At 35.6% G+C, this 17,564-nt stretch overlaps 3 protein-coding genes across 8 annotated transcripts; 1 reads left to right on the forward strand and 2 right to left on the reverse strand.

The window, feature by feature from the left end:
• Nucleotides 1-728: 728 nt before the first annotated feature.
• Nucleotides 729-10,455, reverse strand: LOC110808482 (uncharacterized). 6 transcript variants are annotated; one of them, XM_088218428.1, is made up of 6 exons: nucleotides 9,949-10,455; nucleotides 8,461-8,732; nucleotides 3,311-3,807; nucleotides 2,628-3,059; nucleotides 1,311-1,928; nucleotides 729-1,055 (listed from the first exon to the last, which is right to left on the reverse strand). In XM_088218428.1, the coding sequence occupies exons 3-6, from the start codon at nucleotides 3,785-3,787 to the stop codon at nucleotides 924-926; spliced, it is 1,659 nt and encodes a 552-aa protein (XP_088074554.1). In that variant the 5' UTR covers nucleotides 3,788-3,807; nucleotides 8,461-8,732; nucleotides 9,949-10,455; the 3' UTR covers nucleotides 729-923. The 6 variants fall into 6 exon arrangements, with proteins under 6 accessions (XP_088074554.1, XP_088074544.1, XP_088074556.1 ...); XM_088218418.1 differs by having other exon boundaries at nucleotides 8,456-8,732; XM_088218430.1 differs by having other exon boundaries at nucleotides 8,456-8,761.
• Nucleotides 10,456-11,664: 1,209 nt separating this feature from the next.
• Nucleotides 11,665-12,824, forward strand: LOC110808491 (glycine-rich protein). The gene has a single exon (XM_022033999.2). It carries the CDS (start codon nucleotides 11,923-11,925, stop codon nucleotides 12,463-12,465), a length of 543 nt encoding a protein of 180 aa, XP_021889691.1. The 5' UTR covers nucleotides 11,665-11,922; the 3' UTR covers nucleotides 12,466-12,824.
• A 689-nt stretch (nucleotides 12,825-13,513) lies between these two features.
• BBX21 (salt tolerance homolog2) lies at nucleotides 13,514-15,141 on the reverse strand. The gene is made up of 3 exons (XM_022034009.2): nucleotides 14,590-15,141; nucleotides 14,084-14,491; nucleotides 13,514-13,979 (listed from the first exon to the last, which is right to left on the reverse strand). The coding sequence occupies exons 1-3, from the start codon at nucleotides 14,773-14,775 to the stop codon at nucleotides 13,731-13,733; spliced, it is 843 nt and encodes a 280-aa protein (XP_021889701.1). The 5' UTR covers nucleotides 14,776-15,141; the 3' UTR covers nucleotides 13,514-13,730.
• Nucleotides 15,142-17,564: the final 2,423 nt, after the last annotated feature.

Genomic DNA, 17,564 nt, shown 5'->3' on the forward strand with positions numbered 1-17,564 from the left:
AATATGTTTGTTTTATATTCTGAACAAACTATTCGGTATATATTTAAATTTATTTAAGTTTCTAAAATTAGACCAAAAGAAATAAAATATTTATAAGATAATATAGATTTTGGGTAAATTCATTCAAGTCTTTAAAATTAAACCAGCTCTTCCATTTGAGTGACAAGCCGTAATTGATTAGAAGAAAACAAAGCTGTTGCCCGGACCCACAAATCAAAGGTTTATGGAAATACATGCAAAAATCATGTCCCTCCATTTCATTGCGTGTGAGAGTGAGCCCAATAAATAAAACACAGAGAAGCCGTTTGGTTGCCACAGAAGAAGCATGGTAAACCTAAGTAAGAGGTGTTTTGTGCATATTTTTTGTGTGACAATGTTGATTATGATATGGCTGATGCCCTTCACTACAGCTAAAGAATCATTATCGCTACCCCCATCGTTACCAGCACTCGAGGATAAGGACGAGCAAAAGTACCAGCTTCAACCATCATTCCGAGCTGATTACAGTATATGGAATCCGACACCCATCTGTGGTGGAGGCTATGCTGCTCCAGTTCCCCACAGATTATAAACTCAACTTTACTGTCTATTCACTCTCTTTATCTATAGCCTGTGTAATAAACAACCATAAACCTATCTACTCCTTTTTTTCCTGTCGAGAAATCAGATTAACCATGTTCTTTTGTGCTGTAGAGAAATCAGAAGTTTAGAGGGTTGAAACATAAACATCATCAGAATTTGAATTGAGCATTATATTTATTTTCGTATTGTTTTCTCTTCCATACTTAAAGATGATCAAGGTAAGACTTCCAATTGAAAATCTGAGAATTGCCTATCTTCTACAACTTGTTTCTTGCCCTTGTCAAATTTTGTGCCAAAGTAATCCAACAAAAACTTCAATAGAAAGGATCAGTCCGTCACAGTTATTTTAGATGAACAGAGGAAGGCCCAGATATAGCAGCAACTCTCTGAGCGCGTCTTGCTGCTTCCTTGTACAGCCCACTCGTTTCCTTTCTCATTTGTAGTGCTTCACGGCGTTTCTCCTTTACGGCAGCCTGCATCCAAATTAACATCATATCCTCTGAAGTATCAACAATTAAAAGTCAGTATCTCAAAACATCCAGCACACATATAAGCAAGCCAGTATTGTTTATTTCTTCTGGAAGGCTGTCATCACAATGCAATCTGGCCGAAAGATATTTTTTGAAAATAGGCAGAGAATCATCAATTAATGGCAATAGCCTGTACACACACATGCGCACAAACACAAGCATAAGCACACAAAAGCATCAGAAGCAATAAAGAGATACCTTTCGCTCTTTCTTTTCATCTTTTGACTCACGTCCATGTTGCTTCCTCTTTGGCAGTTCAATTTTTGAGCTGCACGCATCCTTTAATTTTTCTTTATCAGTCTTTCTACAAGGCAAAAAATCTACCGGAAGCTTTTCCTTTCCTCTAAGGGATATTATGTTGCTGTTGAAATGCAACGATCCAGAGACAGTTTCCGCCAGCTTCTTTTTCATGGCTATTCCTGGAGCTTCAATTTTTCCAGGATGATTGTCAAGATTTGAATATGTAGAAACAATGGTCTCGCAATCCCATCCTCCAGACTCATCACTACTTTCCTTAACAACCACCATTTCATCTTCATCTTCATTTTCATTTTCATACTTCTCAGCATATTCCACACAACGGCGAAAAACATCAGCAGCAGATTCTAGTAACTCTTTGTCTTTTGCTTTCTCATTTTTATGCAATAACTCTGCAAGAACCACATATTTTTCACCAAGTTCGGGATCATCTACCACACAGTCACTAAGGACATTCTTGAGCTTCTCTGCAAGAGATTCTTCTTCTTCTTCTTCTTCTTCAGCTATGTAATCATTGCAATCATCATCACTAGTGGAGCCATATTCTTGAAGTTGAAGCTGCAACGGGAGTATGAAGTTTATACAAGAAGTACATACACATGCACACATGTAGAGATATATTTCAAAACGCATAGGCACAGGAAAAGCTAGAAAACAACTCTATAGTTTCCGGCAGACAATAGATAATGTGTTTCTTTTCACCAAATCCAGACAATACATGATCTAGAAGGAAGTCCGTTAACATTTGTTTTGAGAATAAGGAATTTGGTTAAACATAGATGAGGCACTACAATTTTTGCAGAAAATAAATGACAAAAAAGATACACTGGCATTTGATGCAGTTGATAGCATATATGACAGTCAGATGAACTGTTACAAATTTGCATACAAGTACATCCCCAAAATTCTAGGTCTAATCAGATAAGAATAAGCACAAACTCATGTCTTTATGCAGCCTGTTTATGGTACAGGCACAAATAATCACTTCAACATAGAGGCCAATACAAAATAGGGTACAGCAACCTTCTTTCGGTGTCATGCTCCAGTCAATATGACCAGTGAGTCCACGTATAAAAAATGATCATCAGAAAATCGACAATTCCTAAAAACAACAAATTACCATATTATGGTGCCCTTATATTATGATAGCCAATTCCATAAATGGGCGGCTCATGATGAAAATAGGATGATCCTTCAAGACATAAAACAAGGAAGACAAAATGTTAAATCTGGGATAGATACAGACAAAAGTCTCACCAAATCAAATTGCTCATCCAAAAGACGATGAACTCTCGTTTTCTCGCCAGTAAAATAATCTCCTGCTCTCACGGATTCTTTTCTTTCTTCATCCAAATCACCAAAGCTGACGACATTGTCATGATGATTAAAAGTAGGATAGTCTCCTTTATTGCTTGCCTCAAGTTCCTCAACAAAAGCTAGCTTGTTCCTTATATCTAAATCATTCCCCTTTTCTTCCAGAAGATTTGCTTGAACAACAAAGTCCTCTTCCAGTTCCTCAACATCAGAATTAAACCTGGACAAATCACTATCATCAAGTAATGCAGTCACATCAGGATCAACAGCTTTCTGCACCCTTACGTTAATGGTTCTGGAGGCTACAGCATAAATAGATTTTTCACAAGGATCACATTCCGCTTGAGAAATCTTCAGTCTAGAGGCATCATAAGCCTGAAAACAAAACACAAGAAAATATTTTTTGTAGACATGGTTCACACAAGCAACGCATGAAAATGACTAATTCAATTTGTTAACATGCTGTACTTTTCAGACAAATGAAAAATGATGGACATGGAAAGCTGAGAACTAATCTTTTTTTTTTCCTTTCAGTTTCCTTTTTGCTTCCACTTTCTACTCAACCAAATCGAGCACTATTCTCTCAGAAGAACAGAGTAAAAAAAAAGAGAAGAAAACAAACCAACCTTAACATCATGGGGAAGCTGATCAAGCCTTGCCTTAAGATTATGATAAAAAGCTGAACCCCCACCAGTATTTTTAATCTCTCTCAAGTGAACCAGATAATTATAACCATCATCAGGAAACCCTAAGTCCAAAATCTCTCTCCTCGCATACTCCGGCAGTGCTGTTCCACTCGTGGCCCCACCAGTTCCACCTTGACATGCCATTGGAATCCCAAAAACCTGATCATCATCATCTCCGCCATCATTATCTTCATGTGCATCAGAGAATATTGAACTGGGATCATCATGCTCTTGGCAGCTCCCTCTGTGGCAGCTATCAACGTCAAAGAATCTGTTCACTGAGTAGGTACCGTTGTCGACTCGAACAAAGACACGGTCACTGCCAGGTGAGTCATTGTAATTGGGATCAGATGAGTCCCGGGCGAGTAACTGGAAAGTTGCAGCTTTTTTCTTGTTGATGAATTTCTTCTTGCCCATATTTTGATTTCAGCGATTAGCTTCAGAGTTAATAGACTTTGATTGAGAGATTGATGATGAAGACATCAAATGGGAAAAACAGCAAATGACAACCGAATATATGAAGAAGCAAATCAAAAGATCATTTGATACTACATTCATTCTGAATCAAAGAAATAATAATGGCAATACTAGCAAGTGTGCATGAACAGATTTGCTATCCTTCCATTCAAGTGTTATGTCTATAATGTACTTATCCTATGTTTTACTCCAAAGCAACAATGTTTATTTAGGGGGGAAAAGAAGTGGCAAGAAAACTAACATACAATAGCCTAGCAATTAAAGACAAACACACACGGTGAACCAAAACAAGAGAGTAAATGAAACACCACAACCAGCCTTTACGTCATAAAAAAAACAAGCCTAAGTAATCCCTGATTTTCATGGTCTGCATCCTCTCCTTAACACTCAAACAAAAAATATGTTCATATGCCCGAACTACCACAAGGATCACATTACTGTCCTATGCATAATAATTAAAGATGTAAAAAGACCCAACCGGGTGAATAGGGAATATTTAATGCTCTTTAATTTTTTGCTACATTTATTGTGTGAGATGTTGGGAATTTATACACATGCAAGAGAGTAAAAGAAAAGAGGAGGAAGGTGGTCTCTGGAATCGTCTGAGACCACCAGCTGTCCCCAACTTTTAAACAGAAAAAAATCAAAACCCTTCATTTTAGGATTTTGATCTGGGCGGTCCACCTGTCCATTTTCTCTCAGCCTTTTACTTAATTCTTTCCACCCGCTCCTCAAGATGAAGCCAGTTTACTTTCGGCTCTTCGAGTTCCTTACCACCACTTCTTTAACCCTTTATACTTTCTTGTTGCAGGCGCTTCATCTTGAACATAAGTCGATGATGTGCTGAGGTTCCTAAAGGTTTCGTGAGCAGATCGGCGAGCTGTTCTCTCGAGGTGACGTGTTTCGTTTCGACAAAACTCTTTTGAACCTGGTTGCGAACTATGTGACAATCGATGTCAAGGTGTTTCGTTCGTTCATGAAAGACTGGATTTGTTTCGATATGCTCGGTGGCTTTGTTGTCGCAGTTCAATATTACGAGTACGTGAGGTACTATTTGAAAATCTTGAAGAAAATAGGTTATCCACAGAACTTCACTTACTGCGGATGACATACTTCTGTACTCAGCTTCTGCGGAAGACTTACTCACCGTAGTTTGTTTCTTTATTTTCCAGGAGATTAGCACAAGTCCGAGGAAGAGACAGAAGCCCGTGAGGGATTTGCGGGTCATCGGACACGATGCCAAGTACGAGTCACAAAAAGCTTGAACTTTAAAGTTATTCTTTCTCGGAAAAAAGATGCTTTGCTCCGGATATTACTTTAGGTACCTGACAACATGTAGTGCGGCGTCGAGATGTGGCCGTCTGGGTTGTTGCATGAACTGACTGAGATGTTGGGTGGAGTATGTTATGTTGGGTCTGCTAAAGTTGAGGTAAAGCAAGCGGCTGATTAAGCGTCTGTACCTCTCTGGATCTAGTAAGATTTCTCCTTCTTCTGCATTTAGCTTTAGTATGAAAGGCAGGGGAAGGTGGCTTCCTTTTGCATCTTCTGTCTTTATATCTTGTAAAATGTCTTTAATGTATTTTTTTTTACTGATGTAGATCCCTTCTTTTGACCTAGCTATCTCGACTCTAAGGAAATATCTCGCTTGGTCGAGGTCCTTGACCGTGAAGGCTTCATCCATGATGCTTTTGATTTCACAAATCTCTTCGTCATTAGGACCCGTGACAAGTAAGTCATCCACATATACCACAACTGCAATGTAGGTTCCTTTTGTGAATAGACAGTGGTCGACTTCTGACTTGGTGAAGCCAATGGATTGGAGCTTTGAAGTAAGCTCCTTGTTCCACTAGCGACCCGCTTGTTTCAGACCGTACAGGCTCTTAGTTAAACGACAGACTTGTCCTTCACTGGCCTTGAAGTAGCTCTTTGGGGGTTTTAAGTATACCTCATCTTCTATAAACCCATGTAGGTACGCATTATTGATGTCTAACTGATATACTGGCCAGTCGTTTGCGGCTGCCACGGCTAAAAGTAGTCGAACCGTGACCATTTTGGCCACTGATGAGAAGCTATCATGATAGTCTATGCCAAACTCTTGGTTATAACCTTTAGCCACGAGTCTTGCTTTGTATTTATCAACTGATCCATCGACATTGTGTTTTATTTTATACACCCATTTTGGGTCGATTGCCTTCTTCCCTTTTAGTAGTGCAGTTAGTTCCCAAGTGTTATTTTCTTCTAGTGCGGATAGCTCGGCTTGCATGGCCTCAACCCACTTGTTATCCTTTTTAGCATCCCTGTATGACATTGGTTCCTTTGTAATAGACGCTTGTGCAATGAAATTAATATAGCCATGATTGTATGCAGGTGAGGTGGACATGAGGGAGCAAAGTTCTAACACAGGTTGTTCGGTGGTATGGGTGACAAAGTCCTCCATCCAGGTGGCCCTACTTCTCACCCTGATGCTCCTCCTTATTTCAGACTCTTGGGGAATGATATTTGTTAAGGAAATTTCTTCTCTTCTTTGTAACTGGTTTTCAAGTGTGGTTACTATGTCGTTGCTTGGCATTAGCAGTGGCGTGTCATGATAATCTGGTTTAGGGTGTTCTGTTTGATATGGAAGAATATGTTCATGGAATATGACATCCCTTGACAAAATCATTTTTCTGTTTATTATATCATATAATTTGTAGGCCTTTACATCGGGTGCATACCCTAAAAAAACACATTTTAAAGCCTTGGGTTCAAACTTGTCCTTTTGAGGATTAATATTTGTAGCAAAACATAGACAACCGAAGACTTTTAGATTTGAGTAATCTGGCTGTTTTTTGTACAAAATTTCATAAAGAATTTTTCACTTTAAAATAAAGTTTGGCAAAACGTTTATTATGTGTGTGGCTGTAAGTGGCTTCGTCCCAAAATCTTTTTGGTAATTTTGATTCAAACATCAATGCCCTAGCAATTTGCAGTAAGTGTTTATGCTTCCTCACCACCACAACATTTTGCTGTAGTGTGTATGTACAAGTTTTTTGATGCATGATTCTTCTTTCTTGAAAAAAAAATTTGCATGAGGTGTTTATGAACTCAGTGTCATTGTCTGTCCTGACTGTTTTGATTGTTTTTTGAAATTGGTTTTGTATTAGATTGCAAAAATATTTTAAAGTATTTGGTACATTCGTTTTCTCTTTTAATAAATAAGTCCAAGTGACTCTTGAGAAATCATCAACTATGGCTAAAAAATAAAGTGCACCAGAAATACAATTGACTAGATATGGTCCCCAAAGGTCAACATGTATTAAACTAAAAATTTCACTGGTATTGATGAAACTTTTAGGAAAAAACAAACACTACTGTTTTGCCAAGGGACATATTTCACAATCATGTAAAGCTGCACTGCCTGATAACTTTAGACTGGGGATGTGGATCAATTTTTTGGGGATGTGTGGCCGAGTCTTTTGTGCCATAGTTGTAGGTTGTTTTCTTGGGTGTGGCTGGTGCATGCTTTGTTAGAGTCTATGTCTTCATTCAGGGTGTACAAGCCCTTCATTATTGTTCCCTTCCTCAATATTTTGTTAGTTGTCAAATCCTGCACAAAACAATGGTTGGGATGAAAGGAAATTTAGATATTTGAAGCTTAGGTTAGCTTTCTGATAGAAATAAGGTTACAAGTGAATTTTGGTATATAGAGGACATCCTGTAGAATTACATTATCACAGTTTTATGGTTCCTTTGTAGGTTGAATGACTCGCGGTTCCGTCTGGTAGCGAGACAAACACTGTAGGTTCTAATTTTACGGGTTTTGAAAGCATTTTGAAATCATGGCATATGTGTGATGTGACACTTGTGTCTATTATTCAAGTTCCTATATCATTAAAGGCATGTAAAAACAGCATTTAGGTTGCTTACCAAGGGGGCCAGAGTAGCCCACGCACCTTGTCATTTCTACCGTGTTTGTTCTTTGGTTTTTTATGCACTTGCTGATCATTTGTTGTATGAGTGTGGCCATTTTTGTGCCTCAGTTTGTATTGAATGTTTCTGTTTTGGAGCTATCAGTGGCATTGTTTGCCACTGCATTAGCTTTTTCTTTGTTCCTTTTCCCTTTGAGTTCTGTAAACCATTCTGGGTAGCCATGGAGCTTGAAGCATGTGTCCTTCATGTGCCCTATGTTTCTGCAATAAGTGCGTGTCCTGCTATCCTTTTCCTTTTTTCCGTTTGAGAATTTTGGATTGTCTTTCAGGTTGGTGTAAAATGTAACGGGCGTCCCCTCATGTCAGTTACTATTGTGTACTTCTCTTTGTTTTTCAACACTAATTACTATGGAATAAACTCTATTCACACTGGGTAAGAATTCCATGATCAATATTTGGTTTCTGACATGGTCGTATAAGTCATTAAGACACATCAGAAATTGGATTAGGTTGTCAGTATTGTCTATTTCACTGTGTTGTGTTGCAGCATTACAGGTGCAAGCAGGTAAGGGTCTTAGGTGAGTTAACTCATCCCATAGCCTTTTGAGTTTTGTATAATAAGTTGTGACAGAAAGGTTAGATTACATGATGAAACTTATTTCACGTTTTAATTGATATATCAGAGGTCCGTTGTTTTTACCATACTTCTCTTTTATTTCATCCCATAGGTTTTTGGCTGATGTGGTGAACAGGAAGGCGCTAGCAAGCTCTTTGTTCATCGAGTTCAGGATCCAAGATACCACCATGCTGTCTGTTTTGTGCCATTGTTCATATTCTGCTGCATCAGGTTCAGGCTTTTTGCATCTGCCATCAATGAGAGCAAGCTTGTCCTTGGCTCTCAACGCAATCACCATGGCTCGGCTCCAAGACAAGTCGTTGGAGCCATCAAGTGTGGTGGTGACAAGTTGCATTTCAGGCTGATATGAGTTTAAGAGTGTCAGCAAATCTGTATTAGAATTTACCATTGAGCAGTAGGGTAATAGTGTAATGTAAAAATCAAAGAAATCAATGCTTATTACAGACACTACTCTGATACCATGTAAAAAGACCCAACCAGACGAATAGAGAGTATTTAATGCTCTTTAATTTTCTGCTACATTTATTGTGTAGGGCGTTGGGAATTTATACACATGCAGGAAAGTAAAAGAAAAGAGGGGGAAAGTAGTCTCTGGAATCGTCTGAGACCACAATCTGTCCCCAACTTTTAAACAGAAAAAAATCTAAACCCTTCATTTTAGGGTTTTGATCTGGGCAGTCCACCAGTCCGTTTTCTCTCAGCCTTTTACTTAATTCTTTTCAATAATCATATTGAAGTGATGATCCTTAAAGGAAAAAAGCTACAAGATTCTTAAGGGTACTAAGGATGGTAAAACCTAAGGAAGAAACAAGGAAGAAAAAGACTTGTTAAAATAGTAAATAGAAATATAAAGTTTTTGACTAGTCTCTCAGCATTTGTCAATACTGAAAGTACTCAAGCGACACGTTAAACACCCATTATCTTTTTTACACAGCATTTATGGGAAGAATTGCATTCACCAAACTTATTAAGGCATTCCACTCATTTGACCAAGCTTCAACATTCGTAAAGCTAATTTGAACTGGCATATTAGCATTAAATACATGTCAATTTACCAAACATAGATTTAATATTATATAGAAAAACAGTAAAACCAAAGTACGAGAAACAAGAACTTCAAATCTACAAATCTTACCATTTTCAATAATCATATTGAAGTGATGATCCTTAAAGGAAAAAAGCTACAAGATTCTTAAGGGTACTAAGGATAGTAAAACCTAAGGAAGAAACAAGGAAGAAAAAGACTTGTTAAAATAGTAAATAGAAATATAAAGTTTTTGACTAGTCTCTCAGCATTTGTCAATACTGAAAGTACTCAAGCGACACGTTAAACACCCATTATCTTTTCTACACAGCATTTATGGGAAGAATTGCATTCACCAAACTTATTAAGGCATTCCACTCATTTGACCAAGCTTCAACATTCGTAAAGCTAATTTGAACTGGCATATTAGCATTAAATACATGTCAATTTACCAAATATAGATTTAATATTATATAGAAAAACAGTAAAACCAAAGTACGAGAAACAAGAACTTCAAATCTACAAATCTTACCAAAGGGGTCCAGATAGGAAATCCCCTAATGCTCTCCTTAGGGTTTCTGCAATCCTATCTCTGAGCCTTCTTCGTTCTATGCCTCTCTCCCCTCTTTTGCTTTTTTGTTTTTTTCTCGTTCTTTTTTTTTTTCTTTCTGTTTTCTTTCACTTTTCTTGCTCGAATCTCCGCCTCTCTATATTGTTTCCTTTAAGCTTCTGTTATTTTCACTTTGCTCGAAATCCCCCCAGACTCTAAATGATCTCGTCACCTCCCTCCTTTTGTATGACGCCGCTATTTGAATGCTCTTGCTCGGTTCTAGCTCAAACTTTTCGAGCTTTCTCGAACAGATTCCTGCAATTCGTCCAGAGATTATCTTGCGTGACCCTTTAATGTTGCCGTCTCCTGCTTCCACGCCAAAATCGCTAGCACTAACTCCTTCGTCCTCCCTTAACTGTTTTCTTCTACTGTAATTCTGCTTCCCCAAACCTAACGGTAACCCTCCCCTTGTTTTGTCGTTCCCCCGACGGAAGAAGAAATAAAACTGGACTCCTCGAAACGACAGTGTTTTGGAGAGTCAAACTATTGGGTTAGATGGGCTTGGGCCTGAGTGTAGGCCTAAGATTGTTGGAGTGGGCTTGATGTTTGGGCCAGGCTAATTTGGGTTTCTTTTGGGCCCATTTTCTTTCTTTTGTCGTAGCATAATAAAAAATATTTTTAAAAGTAAAAACTATAATGACCATAATACTAGAAACAATAACAATAACATAAATCAAACATTTTCTCCATTTGATATTCCACATTTATTGCTTCTTTATTCTTTATTGTTTGGTCAAAAAAATTTGGATATGACAGTAACATTCCTTCAAATATATAATATATATTTTTTTATAATATTACGTCTCCAGTTTCTAATGTATATAACAAGTTACAGTTTATGAGTAATAAAGTACACAAGATAAAGAAAGAAATAATTAATTAGAAGAGGAAAAAAGAAACATTGAGAAAATAGAGGAAAAAAAAAACTTGCAGCTGAATACAAAACCTACTCCGTATTAAAAATTATAGTATCTATCATCCATATATTTATATATTGGTGCATAATGATAAATATCAATCACAAACATGATGGCACCAACGAATCGGACTCAATTTCTGTACCGTATAAGGAATGTATACGTACACACACACATATATATATGTGTGTGTGTGATAATTGTAACGCACCAAACCATCCCCACAAACTCTCTACTTCAAATCCCCAACCCCAAATCTTCAAATTTCAGACTTGAATGTCAAGCAAAGTATTAGAATATTGACAACATAAACTTGGTAAACTTTATAAAGGTAAATAATTTATTCTAAATTTCTACAATACAAAAATAAAATTAAAAAAAAAAAAAAAAACCTAATTATATCTACAAGGCATCAAGTTCAAGTTGATGTCACTATATATACATATATATATATATATATTATATGTGTGTGTGTGTGTGTATGCATGGCAGTGATTAGGTAGAGGAATAACAAATAATCTATGAAAAGACAACCAGATGATATCGACTAAGAGAAATACTCCGAGATAATGTTAACAAAATAAAGCAATTAAATTATTGATGTACTTCACCTGCTTCTATATATATATGTATATGGGCTTCTGTGTGTGTATATATAAATGTATGTATGTATGTATGTATGTATGTACGTATAGATGCAAGTGGGTATTGAAATGAATTTGGTTAGAATGCATGTGGGCATGCGCGCAATGGGGGACAAAAGTGTAGCCCAAGTCATGTGCCAATTGTTTGGCTCTTTTTAACAATTGATGACACCAACTTTCAAGGGTTTACTGCAGATCTGGATCAACTAAGGGGACCCAATTACCTACTTGTCAACCAACACCATCACCATTCTCTTTTAACTGCCTACTCCAGAACAAGCTCACTATATAACCCACCTACAAGTCGTTTGCATTTTTCTAGGCATCAAGAGATCATGGAGACACCAAGATTATTGGTAATTTTCTTCTTCTTTTTAACATTAAAAACTAACAAACTAGCCGCGAACCAACTCTTCAGTAATCATACTCGAGACACTCACAACGATGCTACTACTGCTGCTACTAGTAATGAAACTACTACTCCAGTTGTGATTGACAAGAAGTACACATCGTATTATAGAAGAGGTGGTGGTGGGAGAAACAGAAGTGGTGGGGGGGGAGGCCGGTATGGATGGGGTTGGGGTGGTGGTGGTGGAGGTGGAGGTGGTGGAGGCGGGTATGGATGGGGATGGGGATGGGGAGGGGGAGGGGGAGGTGGTGGTTGGTACAAATGGGGATGTGGTGGAAAAAATGGGAGAGGGGGAAGGAATGAGGTAATCCATGGGAAGAGGGGATTATATAGGTTGGGTGAATATGCAGAATGCATGGGAAGAGGAAGGTGTAGAGGCATGAGATTGGATTGTCCTCTTCATTGTGGTGGACCTTGTTTCTATGACTGTCAATACTTGTGCAAAGCTCATTGCAATCGCCCAAGTTGATATTTTTGTTCCAAATCCAAAATTTTTTGAATCTGTTGCCATTTGTAATTGCATGGTTATGGAAGAGAGTTTTCAATTTTACTTTTACTATATTATAAACATGTTTTTGCGTGTTAACATGAACATGATGGTGATCATTAAAATTTTAGAAATACTCAAAAATTTCTCTAATTTTATAAATATTTATGATAAGGGTCTAATTGCTAGAATGTTCTCCATAGGATGGTCCCTCCCATTCTCATGAACAAGTAACTTCACTTCACACCATCTCCATGAGAGTCGATAGAACAAGAAAGATGTCAACTCTCAACACCTTGTGGATTAGTGATGGCGGCTAATTCTCCTATATTTTTTATTACACCAATTCTGTGATGTTGCCTTTCAAGTTAGCAGAATATACCAACCTCACTAATAATAATAATAATAATATTTTAAAAAAAAACAACTATATGTAACACATCATAAAATTATATGTCTTAAGGCCACCAAACATTATATTGATAATTTATCTCTATTGTTGTGATTAAATTTTTAAAAATTTTACTTACAAAAACTTTTTAACAAGTTACTTTATTAAGTTTCTTTTTATTATAAATATTACAATTTAGGTTGAACTATTAACTAATTCCAGCAGTGAATTGTACATTTTGTATATTATTATTATTATTATTAAATAATCCGACTTTTAAATTGTATGTTCTTTGTGTCTTTATTAAAAATTATATTTTTATCAATGTATAGTATAAATAATATTTTTCTACAACTAAAAATAGTTGTGGGTGATATATTAAGAAAATATGTAAAATCATAATAATGTTAAAAAAAAAATTAAAAAAAAAAAAAAAAAAAAAAAAAGCAAAAGAAAAAGGACCGGCTTGGTATGCTCGGCCGCAACGAGGATATTCCTCTTGCACGGTAAGACAAGGGACCCAAGAATCGCTTTTCGCCATCTCTATCTTCCTTAACCCTTCTTCTTCTTCCAACTTCACTCTGAATCAGTTCTTCTCCTTTCCCTCATTATAATCTCTCCTCACATTCAATAACTAAATTGAAAGGAAAATTGGGTGGTTTTATTCATATTTACATTTAGCTCAACTACAAATATCCAAATGATGAACCAACCATGATTCTGGGGGAAAACAGAAACAGCAAGCTTAACCCAACTTCAAAATACACAAAAAACTCCCAACAAAACAACTCAAAAGAAAAGGAAAACCCATATCAAGATTAGAATTTGAATCTAAAATTTCAAAAATTATCTGGTTCTACCACAATAGTCTTGATCTCTTTGAACCAGTAGCTGGAGGACTGATCTGTGGCACAGTAAAACCATCATCTCTCCATCTGTTAACTTTTTCGTTTGTACTCTCTTTTGTCTCCTTTATTCCAACCTCTTGACTGGGATGTAAAGGAGGTTGCGCCTGAGGAACCCAAATCCCCAAATTCTCTGACGTAAAATAGTTCATATCACTGTCAAAATCAGAGTCCACAAAAGGCAACACGCCATCATCACTCTGCAAAAAAGGGGATTGGAGAAAAAAGTAAAAAATCAATCAGATCTCATCAAATCAAACTATATATATATATATATATATATCTCAAGTAATCAAATTCATACCTTAGAGAAACCCAAATCGGAATCAAGTAAGTCTTCCACATGCCACCCAGGTAGCATCTCTATCAAATATTCTGATATTGTTGAACCACCTCCTTGGCCTGCTAACAGATTATTACCAGCTTTGTTCATGGTAATCGAAGTTTTGGAACATGAAGATGGGTTTGAATTTGCAGGAGCAACTGATACTTTTTTCTTGGCAAGAGGAGCAGGAACAGGATCCCCGCCGTTGGTTACAGACGCTGATGAGGAAGAAGACATGTAGAGAGAAGCAGTAGGGGAGAGTTTAATCCCCGTAAAAAGAAACCTGTCATGCTTCTTGGTAAGCTCATTAGCGGTATGAATTGGCATATCACAGTCTCTGCACAGAGTTGCCCTGTCCTGTTGACAGAATAACAAGGCTCGTCTCTCCTACAAAATAGAAAAACAAAACCCTAATCACGCAATTGGGATCCCAAAAAAGTTGAACATCAATCAATAAGGATAGGTATAGAAGATCGAAGATAAACCTGGCAGACATCACAGAGAGGGAACTCCTTAGCAGAAGGATGGATAAGTGAAAATCGCTGGTGCTTAGAAGCAAGCTTGTTGGCATGATGGACACGGTAGTCACAGGAATCACAGAGAGCAGCCTCGTCTGCAGTGCAGAATACGGAGGCTTCATTCTTGTTACAGACATCGCACTGGATCTTCATCTAGGTTGATTGAAGGTGCAGCAGAAACAGAGGAGGGAAAGAGAGCGTTGAAGTGTTGGGATGAAGAAGAAGAGAGAAAGAAAGTAGAAAGAGAAAGAGAAAGAGAAAAAGGGTGAGAAGGAATTTATAGGCGGATGAAGGGTAAAGAGATAAAACTGTTGAAAATGATACAAGGAGATGTCGAGATTTGTTGCTGTCTGCCATGTAAGGGTGAGAAGGGACACGGTGATAGGGTTTCGTTTAGGTGGTCTCTTCTGTTTTTTCAGCCTCCATGGGTGAAATTTTTGCAATCTTAAGATTTTCCCATTAAAATATTCATCAATATTCATCAGCTCAAGCTGGATTAAACTGGGAGAGGAGTGGATGTTTGGCAAGTTTTGGTACTATCTGATCTACTTATGTGATTCATTAGGATATGAAATTATTTAAATATAATTTAATGGGAGGCTACGACACTGAATTTAAAAGTCGGCTTTCATAAAAGAGAGTATGATGGAGTTCATGCAAGGAGGAGAGTATTGGTGCGTTGGGTTAAATAATTAAAAAAAAAAAAAAATTAAACTAATTAACTGTGACTGTGTAATAATGTCTTACTCGGGTAATATTGTGCCCTTTAAGTTTTCTAAAAGTCAAAATAGAAACTAATGTCTATATAGATATACATATGTGTATATATACGTAATTATTTTATATATAATAAATTAATAATAATATGGGGAACTGGGCAGTGCTGGACAACCGGCCTACACGCGCCCACCCCTCTTTTAAGTAATTAGTTATATATTATATGATAGAATTATGTTATAAATAACATACTTTTTTATAATATACTATAAAAAAAACTAATATATTATATTAAAAATTAATTTAATTTTTCATTCGGGAGAATCGAACCCGAGTTCTTAACTAATTTAATCAGTTTAACGATTTTTTTTTTTTAGTTCGATTTAATTGGTTTAATCATCCTATTTATGATTGGTGCTTAAAATGCCAATTTTGTAAGTTTGCTTGCCATTTTTCTCGATCCCTCTTGCATCAATACGGAAGTAAGAATCATCGAACCTCTAACTTTTAATTTTGTAAGTTAAATAAGTATCATCTCACTCAAAAATCAAGTCTTATATTAATATAAATAATTTATTTTAAAACGAAACAAAAATATTAAATTTTTTTAAAGTAAATTATAACATTTATCTATAAGTTAATATTTAGAACTATATCTTACATAATAAAAAATATTAGTAATATATATAATGGACAAATTATAATTAAAATTTTCAATAATAGAGTTAACATCTATTGAATTAAAAATAATAAAATTTTTCGCACTTAAAATAATATCATTTTTTAAATATAAACAGTAAAATATATTATTGTAGGCACCAAAAGGATGTCACTTAGTGTACAAAAAAATTTATGTCTATTAAATTATCTAAAAAGGTACTTAATATAATATTATTATAAGAACTTTGAGAAATGGCTTGGAGCTAAAGCCTCCCATAATACTTCGTAATTCCAAAAGCAATTTAGATTTTGACGCATGATAATATGATAAACATAAATAATAACTAAACGATATATGATTATATTCATAACATGATTCGAAGGTATAATTCAACAAAAAGAACGCGACTCATTTAATAAAGCATTTGAATATGAAACAATATTTGAATGATAACCTTCTAAAACTATTTTATTTTCCAACTCATTCTTCCATCAAATAGTCTCTTACATTAAATTACTTAATACTTAAACATATTATTAAATATAATTACTCGTGAAAGTATCTAGTTCAAATGACATAACACCGTCACATAATTTAAGTTCAAATTATATCTTTCATTAATCAAAAAATATATAATAATTTAAAGATATTTTTATAATAACAAAGAACACATACGAAAGAAATATAAAAAAATAAGGATAATATCAATAACCTTGGAATTAAACAAGATTTTCTTACAAATTAGAGTTTATTTGTATCATTGCTCATCTTTTTTGGGAATGAAAAATAACATGTTATATCAATCATTTTCATTAATAAAGGTGTTCATGGGCTAGGTTACGCAGGCACGGTTTTGTAAGCCTTTTAGAGTTCGTATTTGCTTTTTGCTTATATATTTTCTTTGAAAAATTAAGAAAAAATGTATATATATTTTATTATAATTGTTTATTTTTCAAAATAATTTTTAAAATGATAAAAAAAATTAACATAAATATTTTATTATATTTTTTTCAAATTTTATAAACAATCTAAAGTCAATACGACTAAGCATCTACTCTATAAATGTCCACTTAATAAGGCTACTATAGTGTACCTCACCATGGGGAATTCAATTTTCAAAATTTACTCAATTGTTAGTCACAAAATAGAGATATGACCTAATCCTCATGTGAAATCACAACAAAGATAATTAAAAAAGCCTATGGAAAGTTATCTTTCTCTATGCTATAATTATGACATTTTACTTATGCTACTAAGATATCAAGTCATACATTTTAAATCTACAGGTCATTCAGTATATTACAATCAAGTAACACAAATAGTATACATGCACTACCAACAAAATGTAGATACCTTGATTGACATATGCAAAGCAAGTTATAAATCCTATTGTTGAAGATATAAACATTTGTGCATATTACCTATGTAACAAGTACCAAAAGAAGTAAGTTTTACCTTAATATTGTAATCCAAGTGGAAAAAGTGCTTTAAGCTTTGTTGTATGCACTTATATCATCAAAACCTCTAGATACTTATGTCGAAAGCTTCTCTCTTACGACTAAAA

The sequence above is a fragment of the Carica papaya genome, chromosome 1 (genome assembly GCF_054855325.1).
Source record: "Carica papaya isolate Zhongbai chromosome 1, ASM5485532v1, whole genome shotgun sequence".
NCBI classification, from domain to species: Eukaryota; Viridiplantae; Streptophyta; class Magnoliopsida; order Brassicales; family Caricaceae; genus Carica; species Carica papaya.